Source organism: Channa argus, chromosome 17 (assembly GCF_033026475.1).
Source record: "Channa argus isolate prfri chromosome 17, Channa argus male v1.0, whole genome shotgun sequence".
NCBI lineage: Eukaryota > Metazoa > Chordata > Actinopteri > Anabantiformes > Channidae > Channa > Channa argus.
Window position 1 is genome coordinate 12782950 of NC_090213.1, and position 16904 is coordinate 12799853.

At 39.2% G+C, this 16904-nt stretch overlaps 1 protein-coding gene across 1 annotated transcript in view; it reads right to left on the reverse strand.

Annotated features, from left to right (window-relative positions):
• The window catches only part of nbas (NBAS subunit of NRZ tethering complex), a 138808-nt gene that overhangs the window by 99926 nt on the left and 21978 nt on the right, over positions 1 to 16904 (reverse strand). The window contains exons 18-24 of the mRNA XM_067481454.1: positions 16695 to 16832; positions 10524 to 10602; positions 8202 to 8306; positions 7644 to 7780; positions 4821 to 4907; positions 3815 to 3968; positions 74 to 259 (exon numbers count right to left, since the gene is read on the reverse strand). Of these exons, the coding sequence (XP_067337555.1) occupies positions 74 to 259; positions 3815 to 3968; positions 4821 to 4907; positions 7644 to 7780; positions 8202 to 8306; positions 10524 to 10602; positions 16695 to 16832 (886 nt within the window). The remainder of the gene's footprint in view (positions 1 to 73; positions 260 to 3814; positions 3969 to 4820; positions 4908 to 7643; positions 7781 to 8201; positions 8307 to 10523; positions 10603 to 16694; positions 16833 to 16904) is intronic.

Genomic DNA, 16904 nt, shown 5'->3' on the forward strand with positions numbered 1-16904 from the left:
ATCCCAACCCATCTAACACTGAGCCACGATCTCATGTTATTAAAAAACTCTGGGTTTAAAAGGTGCCACTTACATTTTTCATGAGCAGACGGAGCTTGTCGATGTCATCCAGCTGCTGCAGGACTTTAAGTGTCAGACTCAATTCACATGATGTCTCATACACTAGCGTTTCCATGGTGACCAAGTCATCACACAGGAGTTCAAGCCCAGGAATCTCCCGCTCCTTACCCAGACGCACCAGTGACAGAGCGCAGTCAACCTGATGAAAAGAGAAGCAAAATAATTTTTTTAATTTCAATAAACAATAAACAACAACAAATAAATATATAGAGAAATGTTTAAAGTAACTAGATTATAGGTCAACATATCTTTTTCTATGGATTTTTCCAGTCTAAGCTAACCAGCTGCTGGCTCCTGATACAAGGAAAACAGACTTGCCAAACAGTTGTTGCCAAACGGTTCCCTTAATTATACGATAGATGGTGAACAAATTAACAGTGACACTAAATACTCTAATACAATGCAGTGTGGGCATATGTAAAAGCAATTATACATTTGTGAAGCTTATAATCTTCCATTTGTTTATGTGATTATTGTCATTTTTGAGGCTTTGCTTTGCTGTCGTATGGCACAACATTTCTATAAACTGTCTTGTCTCTCTCAACGTTGTAAAAATCAAGTTGACAAGCAGCAGCAGGTTGTGTTAATGAAAATTGCTCGGGGTCAATGAACAGGGACATGAACGAAAACAATATCCTAACCAATTCAAAACAAATAATACCTGTCTGTCATTACTAATATCCAATCATTAGTCCTTGGATAATAAAACACTTTTGGGCTCCCCGCTACTCTGATCGATAAAATTCTATCCAGAAGAGCAACCAATCAATATCCAACCACCTATATGCTGGCGGCACACCCAGCCAATCGATGCTCAGCCACCTGTAGAAGCTAGCCAATCAATGGCAGATGCCGCTGGGCCCTGTAGTGATGATTACTTTCTCTCCACCTTTCAGAGAGGAACGGCCCCTTTGGCACAGTGGGTAATGCTGCATTTTACACATATACGCAAACACTGCCACCATGTGATTCTCAACTTATCTCAACACATTTTCATCAAATAAATAATTACATTCTTGCATGTGTAAAATGTACACACACACACACAGACACACACACAGAGAGAGAGAGAGAGAGAGAAAACCCACATCACCTTGAGTCAGAGCCTGAGCAATTACGCACAACCAGAGAGAGAAGTCCATTGATCTCACTGTGAGTAACAGCTCCGCCCCGTTCTCTTCATCGTTCCCTCCTTCTCTCTCTCCCTGCTCTCCAGAGATAGATTCCCCAGCTAACTGGAGACAATTCAGATGTTCAGATCTAACACATTTTAATTACAACCTCATCTCTATGCCCTCCCCCATCCTTCTCTACTGTGTAACACAACTTGTATCCTCTGTCTCTTTCTCGTCTCTCTCTCACCACCCCAGATGATTTCCTAACTTTCCGGTTTCATTTTCCAATTAGACTTGATCCTTCTTTGTCTCTCCTTCCCGTCCTATGTCAGTGCTTTCTTTCAAATGTCTTTTTCACATTTGCTCTTTAATTTTGATTAATATTTTTTCTATCGACATTGTTCCTACCTCTTAACCGAACCCTGTAACAGTCACAATGCGTGGCCTCCATCTGAACTCTGTCTGGCCCTTTGGCTTTTCTGTTTGCTTTTCCCCCTCTCAGAAAGCAACCCTCTCATTTTGTGCAATTTGTTGCCAACAGTGTTTCAAACAACACATGTTTTTAAAATCCTTTATTTCTACCCTTTCACACCGTTATAACTAGTGATTTTCTTTCTCACAGACAGCACTTTTCATGAGATTGCTTTCCTTTTTTACCACAACATCTGTTAGTGCTGCCCTCCCCTCTTTCTGTGTTTGTGACACACTCAAATCTAACTAAGGAATGTTGCATTGGCCTAGCACTTATTTCCTTTTTTCTGGCTGTGTCTCTATTCTAAGTTTTTTTTTTCTTCTCCCAAGTACATCTCCCTCTCCGAGTCATCTTGTCAATCTTGACATTCAGTGACTCTCTTCCTGCTGCTGTGTGACTGGTTTAAAACACTCCAGCTTCCTCTGATGTCGCCCCTTTTAATCAAACCCCATTTTCCTCCATTAAAACAGTCTCCCAAGCATGAACACGGCCAGATGAGAGATGGGAGGAGGGTGCAAATGAGAGAGAACAAATAAGTTGAAAAGTAAAGAGGGCAGGAAGAAGGAAAAAATGCTCAGCAAATTGCAGCGGAGTTGTTCTAATGTCTTTCTAGATGTGGCTGTGTGAGAGCAGGAAAAAACAAGGGACATGAAAGCAGGGACGGTCCCAAGAGGGTCCTGGAGTTACATGCGAGAGAGCAAAATAAAAAAGAGCAAGTGTCATTTTGCAAAATTCACAAAAACTCTGAGTAAAAGAAACTTATCATATTTTGTAATTTCTGTTACACTTCTTCATTAAAATCCTCCAAGTCACAATAAAGATATGTTCCTTGTTCATCTTCCACACTGAAGATGAACAGTATACACAGTCACCCAGCTTCTTTTTCTTCGTTTTCTCTTAAGTGGACGATAGGAACAATTCCACAGCTGTCTCCACAAATGAGCAATGGACCCCTAAATCTCTTCTCCTCCATCCTCCTTAACCCCTATAGTGAAAGGGCTGAAAGGAAGAAATGAAGGGGAAAGATATGACTGCACCCTAGTTAGTCCCATCACTAAGACAAAGAGAGCACTGTGACAAACTTGATCCATCACTGTGAAGGTGGTAAAGAGAGGACAGAGCAGTGATGTGGATAGTGTGGGTGTGGAGAGTGGGCAGCGCCAATGGTTACATCCCATTACTCCACTAAACAAGTCCCATCAAATCCTATTTTTCAGTTACAGCAACAGAACGCATCTGACAGTGGCTCAGCTTACTCTTCATTAGGAGTCCATATGGCAAATATGATAATGATTGTCAGAGATATGAGCAATGTGACCTTGACTGATGGAGGTTGGCAACACCTCTTTTGCAGTCTGAATCTAGCTCATCACATTGTTCTAACCCAATCGTGAAAAAAAAGGTGCAACAATCATCTTCTCAATTGCCTAATGTCTGTTAATTTCTTTCTCCCGCTCAAGTTTCAATTAGGTAGGTGAAAATGTTTCATCTGAATAAATAAACTTATATCACTTAGAGCTAAAAATTATTTGCATGATTGGAATGTCAAATCTCTTGAGAAATTTTTGAAATGGTAAATGGTCTGCACTTATATAGCGCTTTCTACCTATTGACACTTAAAGCGCTTTACACTGCTTCTTATTTCCCCCATTCGCATTCACAATCACACACACACTCGCCAAAGTTGGGGTTCAGTGTCTTGCTCAAGGACACTTCGACATGTGACCGGAGGAGCCGGGGATCGAACCAATAACCCTGGGATTGATGGACGACGGCTCTACCTTCCTGCACCGCAGTTGGCCCTGTTCTCCTCATTTCAGAAATATAGCTGATTGGAGCTATATTTCATATGAGATGTACTTTATATTTTCAGACAGCCTCTTCTGCAATCCATTAATACTGTTTCACTCATTTACTCACACAGAAAATTGAGCGAAATAGCTTGAGCTTAACTTTGCATAACATGCCAATCACTGCATGATTTCAGCAGAAATGTCAAATTGTTAGTTTCAGAAAAGATGGACACAACCTCCCACACCCTAATTCCCCCTCCCCCAAATCTGATGATGGAAATATGGAGAATAAGGATCAGCTAGCAGTGTTGTACCTGTCTGGAGCAGGAGTCGATATCTTGGGCTCGGCTCTTGTACCAGTCGGTCAGCCGCTCGACAGAGGGGTTCGCTGTGCGAAACCTTACCAAATCTGGTGACTCCTCATACAGGAAACTGTCATCATCAAACAAGTTCTGGTCCAGTACAGCTCTGAGGCAAACATTTAGAGATTGACAACAATCAGCAAGTGTTGACAAGTATGTCATGTCTCTGTGCTTCTCCGTGAAAATATCAAAGCCAACAATGTACTGATGCAACTAACAGTCTGACTGTCTGTGAAGCCAAAGTCAGATTCCTGAGAGAGGGTAGTGAAGTCTTGGGAGATGGAATGTGTTGTTGGTTTTGATCTTTTCATGGAATTTGTAGAGGAAAACAAAAGACCAAGTTTATCTTTTCAAGAAGTACATAGGGTCAGAGCACGGAGGGGGAAAAAGCATCAGAAGATAAAATAACAGAACAACAACAACAAAAAAAAAATAGAAAGAATTTGGATTTTAGATAGAAAAAAAAATACGTGCCGGGTGCAAAACAACACAGTCCTAAACATTGTTGCCATTCCTGTATCACAACAATGGTGTATTACCCTGCAATTCCTGGCCAAGTTCACCGCAATAGCCAACTGATATTATGATACTACACAAAAGAGCAATTTAAAAAGAGCTCGCTAAATAAAATTGTAAATGAAGTTGGCTTCCCTACAGAAAGAGGCAAATGGCATAATTTGGCAGTGCAACTAGATTCAGTTTTAGGTTTGTTATGGTTCTGTTTACCATTTGGATAATAGCATGTCATGTTTTGTTTCATATAATCTTCCAGCACAAGCATCTGGCTTGTGTGGAGAATGCTTTTTAACAATTCCACACTGTAAAAGTTGTTGTTATAATTGGTATCGGGAGAGCTTACTATGATGTATTCACTCAGTGTTGTCCAGCTGTCGAGTATTGTAATTCTTTGTGCCATAACATTGTGTATTTATGAAAAAGGACAACGTAAAGTGCTTACCTGCACTCCTCTGCCTCACACCAGTCCATCTCTCTGTGTCTCTGCTCATCCCATGGAATCAACAGCAACTCACCTCTGTCATCCACACTGAGCGAGTAAAAGAGAAAAGCAAGATATAAAGCGAGATATATAAAAAGAATAGGAGAGAGACAGAGTCACACAAAAAGCAAAATTAATAAAAGAAGTTAAAAATAAAAAAAATTCCAATATTAGAATAAATCTAACATTTCAGTTTAAAGACCAATGACCTGCCTAGAGTCAGCTAACCACCTGTATTCGGATGTAGTAGATCACCTAAGGCATTTATTGTTTAGAACTGCACATGGCCATAAACTACAGGAAAACTCTGGTGAGAGGTAGCAACATATGGGAAATGGAAACAGCAGAGCATAATACGAGAAGAAATGAATGAAAGGTGAAAAAAAAAGAGCACAATAAACAAGTCAAAGAACTTTCACAGAGTCTGAGGCGTGCCTCGGTTGTAAATAGTGAGGACTTATATTGTACGAAATGCTGTGTTAGTACTAAGCTTTACTTCTTCTTGGTCTCCTTGAGTGTGACAAGTCTGAGGAAGATAAATAGGGAACACACAGGAAAAGAAACCACAGTGAAGAATGACTCTGTAACCCGGCATGTCAGTGCTGACAAGACTCAGACACTTAGACACACGCTTAGAGAAGTATAAAAACACATAAAGAGACACTGGGGTGAAGAGAAGCTGTTTTATCTCTCATTGTAGAAGTAATGTATTTCTTCTTGTTATCTATTTGTCTGTACACAAAAAAATATGTACAGTTGCTGTAAAACTGAAGGAGATAGCAGAGGCTACAAATCATCTATAGCTTTGGTGCAAGTTAAAGGCAGAGTACAAATGCACTGCAGCACTTTTATTTTAAAAAATAAAAAGTGTCAAAGTAGCTGAGCAAATTTAAATAAAGGGGGTTTAGCAACACTCCAGCTCAGGTTCATCCCTTTAAATGAAATTTTAACACTGGGATGACAGATCGAAATGTCTCTGTCCTTCATCTATAATGCCAACAGAAGGTAAAATTTTTTTAGCCTCTCTTCTACCTCCTTGGTCCTCTTTCCTCATTAAAGACAGACAGGTTAGAGGGTTGAGAGTAAATACTGGTGTGAGAGCTTGGATATTGATGGGAGGATTGAATTATTCCATGCCCAGTCCCGTAATCTACTTTACGTCAGCCTGAGAGAGGCAGGGAAGCAGTGCAGCAGAAAAAAAATGCATGAGGAGATGGAAAGAAACTTGGAGCTGGCATTTGATTTTTTATTTTTTTTTAATTTCCACTGGCTCGACGCTTTTAAGGTGCAGGCAAACTTACAACTATTCTGCATTCTTCCATGCATCTGGATGTCCTTTCCTAGACCTAATCAATATTATGGGATAATATGCTACCACGTCAGTTATGCAAGACTTCAGTGTACTGCCAGTAAGCTCTAAACAGATGGCTCCAGCATGTCCCATTTGCTGCAGTGAAGGGCGAGCACTGTGGGAGCAGCAGTTGGTGGTTGCAGGCTGGGAAAAATAGGAAACTGCCCCACAGCAGCAGAGCCATGATGGATGCTCACTGCAGAGCAACAGCCACCTGATCTCCATGAAAAACTCGTCCATGGCTAACAAAAAGAAGCAATGATGGAATGTGTGTGTATGTCGTTGGAAACAATAACAACAAATATTTATCAGTGTGATTTTTTTTTTTTTTGCTTTCCTCCAGAGGACTGCGATCATGTATACATGTTGTTGTTTTGCATAAATGAAAATGTGGTATTTGATTGCACTACATATTGGAAGGGGAAAAAAGTGACAGAAGGGAAAAAGGCGAGGGTACATTGGCGAGGAGAATGAGGGGAAAAAAAGAGGAAGAGGAGGAAACACAAAGGCGCAAGGGATGACTGGCTGCACTCATCAGTAAATCCATTCTGTCACTTCTATTAGTGAACCATAAAAAGGTGGAAACGACTTCTTCGGAAAGCTCCTCCACTATCTGCTTCTCAAGTATCCTCTCCCAAACTCCCTCCCTTTCAGCTTTCTTCAATGTGCTGTAAAGTAAAAACATGATCCAAACCACAAAAAGATGGGGGCAGATGGTTGCAGCCACTGTAGCACTGCATCATTTTAAGGTGTTTAAAAGCGTATGTAAATGTATCAGGTACAATCAGTTTCTTTCCTTTTATTTAATTGCTATGTGTGACAGTGTCAGCCTCTGAAATACGGCTCTGTGAGTAAACTTTCAGAAAAAGCTTGCGTGTGTCTTAGTGCTTGTGTGTGTGCCACCAAAAACACTGAAATGTAGTTAGAAGTGCAACTTGTGTATTCAAGAGAGATGTAAAAATTGATTCCAGACCTTGGAAAGGACAAAATTTTCTGATTTGATTCTGATTGTTTCGACTTTTCACAGTTAACGTTACTGAAATGGCCTTTTTTTCCACTGAACTTTTTAAGTGCTTTCATACTCAATGTGTCCACATCAGTACATCTGAATGGGTTATTTTTATTCTATAGCAAAAGTTAAATTACACTATTGATCAGAAATGACAAAAACAACATTTTTCATGTTTATTTGAAATTCAAAAATGTAAATCTTCACCCTTTAAAAATACACAGGGTGCAATTTGGATAACAGTTTCTTGACAATTTCTCTTTATTTCCACAGGATAATCAGTGGCTTTCTAGTTGCTTTGACCCATTGTAGACTTGTGATATGGTACCATCCACGTGTCACTGCCAACCTGCACCACTCAATTCACAAAAAAACACATTTCTAAATATTTTAGGTAGCATTGTAATTTTCCCACAACACTCACCAGGCTTCAGGCAGCAGGATGGTGTACTCGTGTGGAGAGGTGGTTTCTGGGAAGTTATAAAGAATGGCTAGTCGATGCTGGAGGAGCTCAGCTCCGTGATATGTGAACAGGATGTCCAGAGCTTGCACGTTACTCTCCTGTGGGAAAACAAATGCAAATCTAAAATAAATATCTAAAATATTTATTCAATTAGCTTTTATATTGAACAAAAAAATGCACCTTGTGTTATTAAATTACTCTAACAAAGATCAAAAAATGAATGGCTATCTGAATGTATTAGATACAACTCCGTGGTGATTTATTATAAAAGAGCCACGAATCATCATCTTTCTAAAACTGATTCAACAAAAAATAAGCATTTTCACCTTCATGTAGAGAGGATTTATTGCAGGACTGTTATATTAAGACAGCATTAGTTTAAGCTTTGTGTAGCCTAGCTACACTAACTGCCAACTGAGTGTATATCACATTAGTACTAAATGGTGTTGCAGACAGCTATACTGAACAAATTATGATGATTAGTGCGGGATTGTGAAGGAAGTGAGAGTGTGATGTTACCCTAGCGTAGTTTCTTGCTGACAAAACAATATTTTGACTGCGAAACTTCTTGAAGAACTCTGCATCGTATTTCTGCTCCGCTGCGTGAGGACCCCCAAGTATCTCCTAGGGAGAGCATAAACAAAAGAGAGAGAGGAAGATTGGATGCCAAAAGTGAAATCTACCTGTGGTGAATGAAAAGACATTTTTGAAGCAGGGGGTTCTCTCTATAAAGTGAATGGTGTGAGCTGATAGAAAGTCAAACTAATGATGAATGAGTGAAAGATTTGGCTGCAAATTAATGTACTAAGGCTAAGCCAACAGAAATGCTATTTAACTTTTTAGCATACAGCTGTCTTGTCCTTTTAGTTGAAACCATCTGAGGAAAGTGTGTGTAAATGCAAGCACACGCACACGCACACACACACACAAACACACACACACACACGTCAGGAGGGAACATTTGTTTTCTTGGCCTTTGGCTTGGGGGAATTTGTGTGTGTCTGTGTGTATAAAAGCTCTGTAGCACCCTCTATGCCAGAGTGTGTATGTCTGTGAGGTTGTGTGGATCTGATGGATAGCCTTTGAATGAGCAGAATGCGGACAGAGCCAGCCCAAGTCGGGATGATAAAAATCCTAATATCATATTCATAGACAGCCAGAGAAAATGGATTGGGGCAGAAGGAATCTGACGAGTGCTGCAGTTACCATGACAATGTCCGAATAAAGAGAGAGACATTATTCTGAGTTTAATATCTAGCAGGGTAAGATCTCATCTCTCCACTCGAGCATAGGAGAAGGTATGGTTCCGCTCCTCTGTGATTTATTGTGGATGAGAAGGGTGTGCATGTTAACATAATTCATCGTAAATCTAAAATGAGTGTTAAGAGTGCTGAGTAGTTGCCAGTGTCAGAATTCCACTTTTAGGATTTATCTATCAATGCTGCACTAGTGCTTATACACTGTAGATCTATTAGTATTATAATAAAACCATATTTTCTCATGTCAAAACATCTAGAAGGTTATCATAGCATAACTACTTTTACAGCATTTCCGTGCTTAAAATGTGCCTTCCATAAATATCTTCTACAACTTTTCAATATTTCAAAAGACATCATATCAACAAAAGGCAGAGAAAAACCTCTGTGCTTTTGAGGGATTTAATGCGGAATGAGAAAGCATAAAGAAGTCTACTGGAAAAAAACAAGTTAAACACTAAAGAATGTTTTAATATTTTAACAAAAACATTAGCTTGTGTCTTACTGTTTGTAAAACATGTAATTAAATGCATAATGATGCTGGAACTTACTATAATTTAAATATTAGTGCAAAAACATTCTCCTTCCTGTCAGGTCTCACAGAAGCGAGTGGGAATCTCATGAGGTCCGTTTTTATAAGGAGACATTAGTCTGGAAAGCATCATTCAGACTCCACTGAGCCGACTGGCTCCAAGTTGGACTAATCAACACACCATTAGAAGTACTTTCAATAATCATTCCTTAATAGAAGCTGCTTTTTATCTTACGGCAGACTTTCAATGGCCTTAAGTGTATAGACTGGATATATCAGCTGCACTCTGATGGAATGGATATACTTCTATTTTGATCTACACAGCTCACATTTTTCCCATGTGTGCTGTAATGAAACTAGTGTATTTTGTGGCTTGTGGCTCAAGAGCACTCAACCGTAGACAAAGGAGGAGGTATTTCATGGTGCCGTGCATGAAGACAGGTTGTTAAAGTAATCTCGAAACTATCACTATTTTTTTTACATAACTACTAATCTGTGAGCGAACAAAACATGTCACCTTGCAGCTTCTTCCGGCTAGCTCATTACATGATCAGCAACAAGTGTGCTGTGTAGCTGTAGTTGTTAAAATGTTCTTGAGAAACATGTTAGTGTTTCTCAAGGACATCTGTTAATAACTAGATCGTAACACTTAAGCACAGCAAATCTTGCATTTGGCTTTACTTTTGTCACCATCACTTATTTTAAAATAGCTCTAACTCACAGATATTTTTCCACCTCACCCCAATTGCAGAGGCTAACATAGATTCAGGTGCAGTATTGGAGAAGATTTTTGAGTACAATTCCAAGTACATAGTGGTAGGATCAGGCCCAACACCCACCACTGGTATCGACATTTTATAAACATTTGATTAAGCGCAAACATTAACCAGCAGGTTCATTTATATGGAAAATACGCTTTAGTTGCCGCCTAAATTTAAATGACATTTTTTTTATTTTATTAAGACCTTTCAGCATCTCAATATGAAAGTTATATGTGGAGGATTTCCAAAGCTGGTCCAAATCACTATCACAATGCAAAGTAACTGTTGGTACCTCATATGTGGCCAGACGGTCCAGGTAGGAGAGTAGTTTCAAACGGCTGCGACACAGCTCCTTCTGCTCCAAAGTCAGCCTACGCATGCACATGTAGACACACACAGAAAAAAAGAATTAACAGCATGCCTGCACAAGCACATCACATCATTACAATTAAAAACTCAAATTAATATTTGAGCAAGACGTTAATGCTCATCACAGCCAACTCTAACATCCAGATTTGACCACATTCTATTTTTTCCAATTATTGTAAACTGATTCTATACAGTAATCTCCCAGGGACCTCTATAAAAATGCTTCGGAATGGTGATTACAATGCCACCTAATAATTTTTAACAAATCAAGTCCTTAAGTCCAGAAGAACCATTGAGTTGTTATGTATGGGATGCTAGTTGTCAATAATATGAGCTATTGCCCTGTGAGAATCAAATCCATTTTCAATGTCATTTAATCACAGCCATAAATATATTGGATGACCACACACACACCAAGGCACAAGGCTATATAGGATCAACCTTCAGTTCAATCACTAAAGGTATGCGCGAGGGAAAATCACCACAAGGCTGAGAATCACTAAAGTGAAGTATGCCTCCTCCATTCACATAAACTCTAAAATAAAACATTTTTAACCCTACTCCAAGTTAAGCCCACAAGGAAAATGCCTTACCAGTAAATGCAATGCCCAAAGCTACCTGCAAATTTAGCCTGGATCAACCACAGTGTTACCAAAGGCGATCTGACCCCTCCACCGCCGTCTTAATCCATAATCCCTCATTACAGAGTGCACTATCGGGCCTTATCAGGGTTCCTCTACACAGACTAACAGAGATTAACACTGGCTCAACACACTTCCTGGCACATCAAAGAGAGGCGGCTTATAGTACTCGCAACAGTGGTAATTATTGCTTTGCTTTGTCTCTTCATAGTAAAGGAAATTGGAGATGGAAAAAAGTGAGCTGTGGCAGGGGAGAGAAGTGGCAGAGAGCAGATGAGACATTACAAATCAATTTTGGACCTCTGATGTCACCTAGTCGTTTTGAATTTTGTCTTAATCATAAATTTCAACATGAACAAAACTGTAATTTTCTGCAATGTAAAATGTGTAAATGTGTGGGCACAAAATGTGTGCATTTTTAGCTGGGCCTGACCAGACATTGCGTCCTAATGACTTTATGTGGGGCCTTCATCTGGAAAAAAGGTTCTCAACCTCCTCAACCAAATTTGGGTTCATTTGCAAAATTTCACACTCTAACATGCAAAACTGACACTCATGCTAAAGATGATGACCTTAAAAACCCGTTTAAGGTAAACGTGCTGATGGAGACCGCTAAAGCTACAATATGTAGATTTTGGAAATGAAGCTAGCAATAACGTAAGACTCGAAATCAATCCACTTCATTCTGCCCAGCCCTCCCTCTCCCAGCCCAGCTCTCCAGGTATTACAAATTGCAGAGCATAAGAAATGGTACCAATCAAGACATTAAGTTGTATACAAGACGGAGCCCCACTCAACAACTTTTAGAGTGGAATGTCTCAGCACGGCTGCAATGATGTTCAAAGGCTGTTACTGTTAAATATGATTTTAGGTTCTCTGTTGTATTTTGTTGTTTGAACCTTTGTAATGATCCTCTTTTACATTTACTATGATTTGACTTTTGTGTATGTGAAGTACTTTAGTTAATGGGACATTGTTTTTATAGTGCTATTTAAATACATTAGATTTGGGTCACATAAACTTTTTACAGCATGTGTCCTTATTAATTCATTATTTTATTAATTCATTTGAAAAAAAAAGAAAAGAAAAAAGTTACATATTGCATTATAGCTTTAAGCACAGCCTCACTGAACTGCTAGCATGACTGCAGAGATTTTTCTCTTTTGTATTTCATTTAACAAAAAAGTATACACTTCAAGATTTACCATTATTCATTAATCCCAGCCAGACCTTTGACACAACACAACACCTACATTAACATTGGAGCTACCGTGATTGTCCCCACTAAGTCGGACAGAAATCGGGGTCATCATCGACGACCAACTGAGCTTTAAGGACCACATCTCCTCAGTCTCTAGAGCATGTAGATTTGCCCTCTACATCAGAAAGATCAGACCCTACCTCACAGAATATACAACCCAACTCATTGTGCAGGCGCTGTTCATATCTCGTCTTGATTACTGCAACATTTTGTTAATGTGGTTAACGGTATCCACAATCAGACATTTGGAGATTTTTCAAAATCCGGCAGCACACCAAATTTTTAATCATTCAAAAGAACTCATGTCACACTACTTTTCCGATCTCTACACTGGCTTCCTGTAGCTACTCGCATCAGGTTCAAAGCTCCATCTCTCGCTCACAGGGTAATCACCTCAACAGCGCCCACTTACCGCAACTCCGTCACTCCATTCTACAATCCCTCCCATATGCAGCACTTTGCCAATCAAGGACGTCTGCTGGTCCCAGCACCACACAGAAGACACCAAGCAAAACTCTTCAGCGCAATGATCCCACTCACTCACAGTATTCAGAAAACTGCTGAAACCAGAACTCCTATGCACTTCAATATATTTTTTCTAAATTTAAATGAAATAAAAAAAATCTGTCTTTCTACTCTTTCTTGCACTTGCATCTCATGAAATGTGAACCCTTTTCTGATAGGACTTTGCTTTGATGTTTTCTCCTTGACTTAGATTTTTGCTGCCTTGTACCTCACTTGTAAGTCGCTTTGGATAAAAGCGTCCGTTAAATGACTAAATGTAAAAAATGTAAATGTAATTAAAAAGTCTTACACAATTTCCCTGAGTGCAATTCATGGTGGCATTGTGGAAATGGCCACCTACAGGTTAGAGGCAGCTGAATGTTCAACACTGGTTTGCTTCATGTCTCTTGCTTCTAAATTGCTAATCTGCTGAATTCTACAGAGGTACAACATAAACACTGTGTAGTACAATGTTACACATAAAATGAACAACCTGGCTGTTCACTAAAGGCCAGTTCCCTGAATTGCACTTCGAATAAACAGTGACTCAAGGAAGAAGCATGGTTAAGAAATCAAGCTTAATGGCTGTCAGGTTTAACATGTAATGTGCATGAATTAAACTGTTCATCACACTTCATCGCACATGCTGTCTATTGTAAAGACTGGCTCAAGTGCATGAGTGTATGTATGTTTGTGAGCATCTTGTATTTCAGACTCCAATGACATCTTGAATATGGCTTTAATGGACAGAGATTGAAATGCATAAACAGGCTGACACACTCATACAAACACACACACACACACACTGAAATGCGGGGTGTGATCAAAGTGTTTGTATCACAGTGTGAGAGACAAAATCTGATTGCATAAACAGACAAAAACACTTCAGTTCATACCTGCACATGCACATATAGAGGGCACTTCAAAGCATTTACAATTGTCTGAACACGCACACACAACCAATGCTGGAGCAAATGAGACTTCTGATTAAGGTCTGAATCTGATTAGATAAAAACATAAACACCTTGCAGCAGACTACACACTCACAGACCTCCACACCTTTTGCCCTCTCTCGCTTTCTCTCTCTGTCACTGTCTCTCTCTCTCTCAGTAACTTACCACACACACACACACACACACACACACACACACACACACACACACACACACACACACACACACACACACACACACACACACACACACACACACACACACACACACACACACACACACACACACACACACACACACACACACACACACACACACACACACACCATATATGCAGTCTTGTCCATTTTTAATGAGAGAGCAGCCATTATAATGGCCTCTGGCAGATTCTGAATTATACTTTGTTACACACACATTTGAAAAGCTTAAAGATAGAGCTATCTGCATGCAGCTGAAAAAAACTGTTTTAAACCACCTAAGACAAACAACACCAAACCCTGAGGAAGTCTGTATTTTATGTGACAATGCATTTCAGAATAGCTGAATGTAGTGTACAAACTGCCTATAGGAGTACAGCTGGTAGTAAGAGAGAGTAAGAGAGGCTGGATAAGTACCCTAACATTCAACATTTTTTGTGTCTGTTAAAAAAGGAACCCGTAAGTGCTGAGTGGAAATTAAAAATATTTTAACCGACAATACCAGAAGTTGAAGAGTTGAATGAGTTGAATGAGTTGGTTTGACTCTGAATACTGAAAACGTGACTCTTTTTGTTTTTGATGTTTCTTACATCAGTGACAGTTACAGTGACTAAACACTTGACTTTCAAGCACACACACAAATACAGGCAATTTGAAAAATTAAAAGGACAAAAAATTCACTTCAGAAAGTTTTCAGACCTCCTCACTCTTTCCACAATTTGATGTGTGGCAGACAAATTTTAAGAGGATAAAGTTTATATTTTTTGTCAATTTACACTCAACAACCCATAAAAGAAATTAAAGAAATGTTCTAAAAACAAGTTTTACTATTGTAATTACTTGTAATTATGGGTTATTAAATGTATGGTGACAAAAATAGCAATTTGCTCCATTTAAAATAAATCTACAACATTATAAACTGTGAAAAAAGGGAAGGGGTCCACTGTAAATACAGTACTTATCAACACTCAGGAGCATTACTTTCACACACACACACACAAACACAAACACACACACACAGAGCAGCTGTGATCGATATCAAGCCATTTCTGTAATGGTGGTGTAGTTAAAAAGAAATTAAGAGAATTATTATCCGTCTCAGGCTTCAGACTGAAGGCCTCAAGGCAACTGGTTAGATCCATTAGTGTGGGGCTTCGCTCTATTCAAACACACACACCTGTGCATGCACACACAGACATATATGAATTTATAAATACAAACACATTTGGGAGACACTTGTGGGAACTCCCTGGCAGACATTGTGTCTCAAAGACAGAGAAAGCAGAAAAATCGGCATATTTAAAAAAGGTAATTCACTGAGAATTTAATGTAATGGTTTCTTCAATGTTCGCAAATTATCGATTCTTTTGTACTACCTTATATCTTCTTCTTATCCTCCATCTTTTCTTTATCTAAAATGGACTTCAAGTCTGCAATGAAGCTAAACTGTTTTATTACACAATAAACTAAACAGAAAGAAATCAAATGGGAACAGGGACAAAAAAAATAAGTGAGAGGCAAATGTTACAATAAATTTATATTACACTGTTTCTGCTCTTCCTCATTCAAATGCAGCCTGGAGGCTCATTGGTTAAGTACCTGGTGTAAAAAGAACAAGACAATCCCGCTACTGAAGCTTAAAATAACTGTAATGCTTGCTTGCATAAACACAATAGTGATATGCAATTTTAAGGTGCCTAATTTATTTGAATAGTTTCATATTTTTGGTCATTTTAAACACATGTGCATGTACTTAAATCCAAGTGTGTTTCATGATACATAAGCATGTGTATTTGCATGTGTGTGTGCATAAGTATATGAGCGGTGATTAGTGATCACTAAAGGGTTTTTCATTAATCTTTCCCTGGGTACTCCACAACAAAGGCATAAATTACCTCCAGCAGATTACCCACTAATCTCCCTCTATCCTTCATCCTCATTAATGTGCCTGTCTTTATGATCCCCTCTGCAGAGTGTGACCTAATCAAACAATCAGTGTTCAATTTGGCAGCTTTCGCTCTCATTTCCTCTTGGTTTCCTCGTTTACACCAAAAATAACTTCACCATGATCTCTTCTTTTCTGTATTTTCAACAGCACAGTCACTATTCCCGGCATTACAGGTAATACTGTTTATTATATTACATTCATTTAATCTTATCACACATTAATCAACAACCTGCCAACCACGCAATTCACATGGGTCACTGACAGGTTGCCCTCAGTAGGACTTTTTTTTGCTTGAGACTTAAAAATTGGTGTTGAATTCTGGTGTTTTAGTCGCTCAAAAGGAGTGTTGTACGGAGAAAGCATTTAAAATAAGGGAAACTAGCACCGGCAATGCAGATGCTTGCCAAATGAGCCTGGGTCCTCCAAATGAAGGACGGTCTCTCACCATCCAGAGCTGGTAATTTTGTTTAAATAAATCCTCCTTTGTCTGTACATTCAAAACCCTGGCAGCATTTCTGTAGGGTCTGACTTTCTGTCTTCATCTGCCGGCTTACTGAATTATCAAGCTGACTACCAAACAGCGTGTGTACCTGCTGAAGTCAACCTTGGCTAGCAGCTCACGTCTCTTCCTGATCTCCTTCTCCTTCTTCTTCTCCAGCTCGTCATCGTCTGACAGAATGTCTTCATAAGGAATTTCATCGAGGTCAATGTCGCCTGGCAAGATAAACCTAGAAGACGGTGATAAAATGATGTAGTTAAAGAATAAATGTGAATCAATAAAATGAGGTGGGCAGATTTAC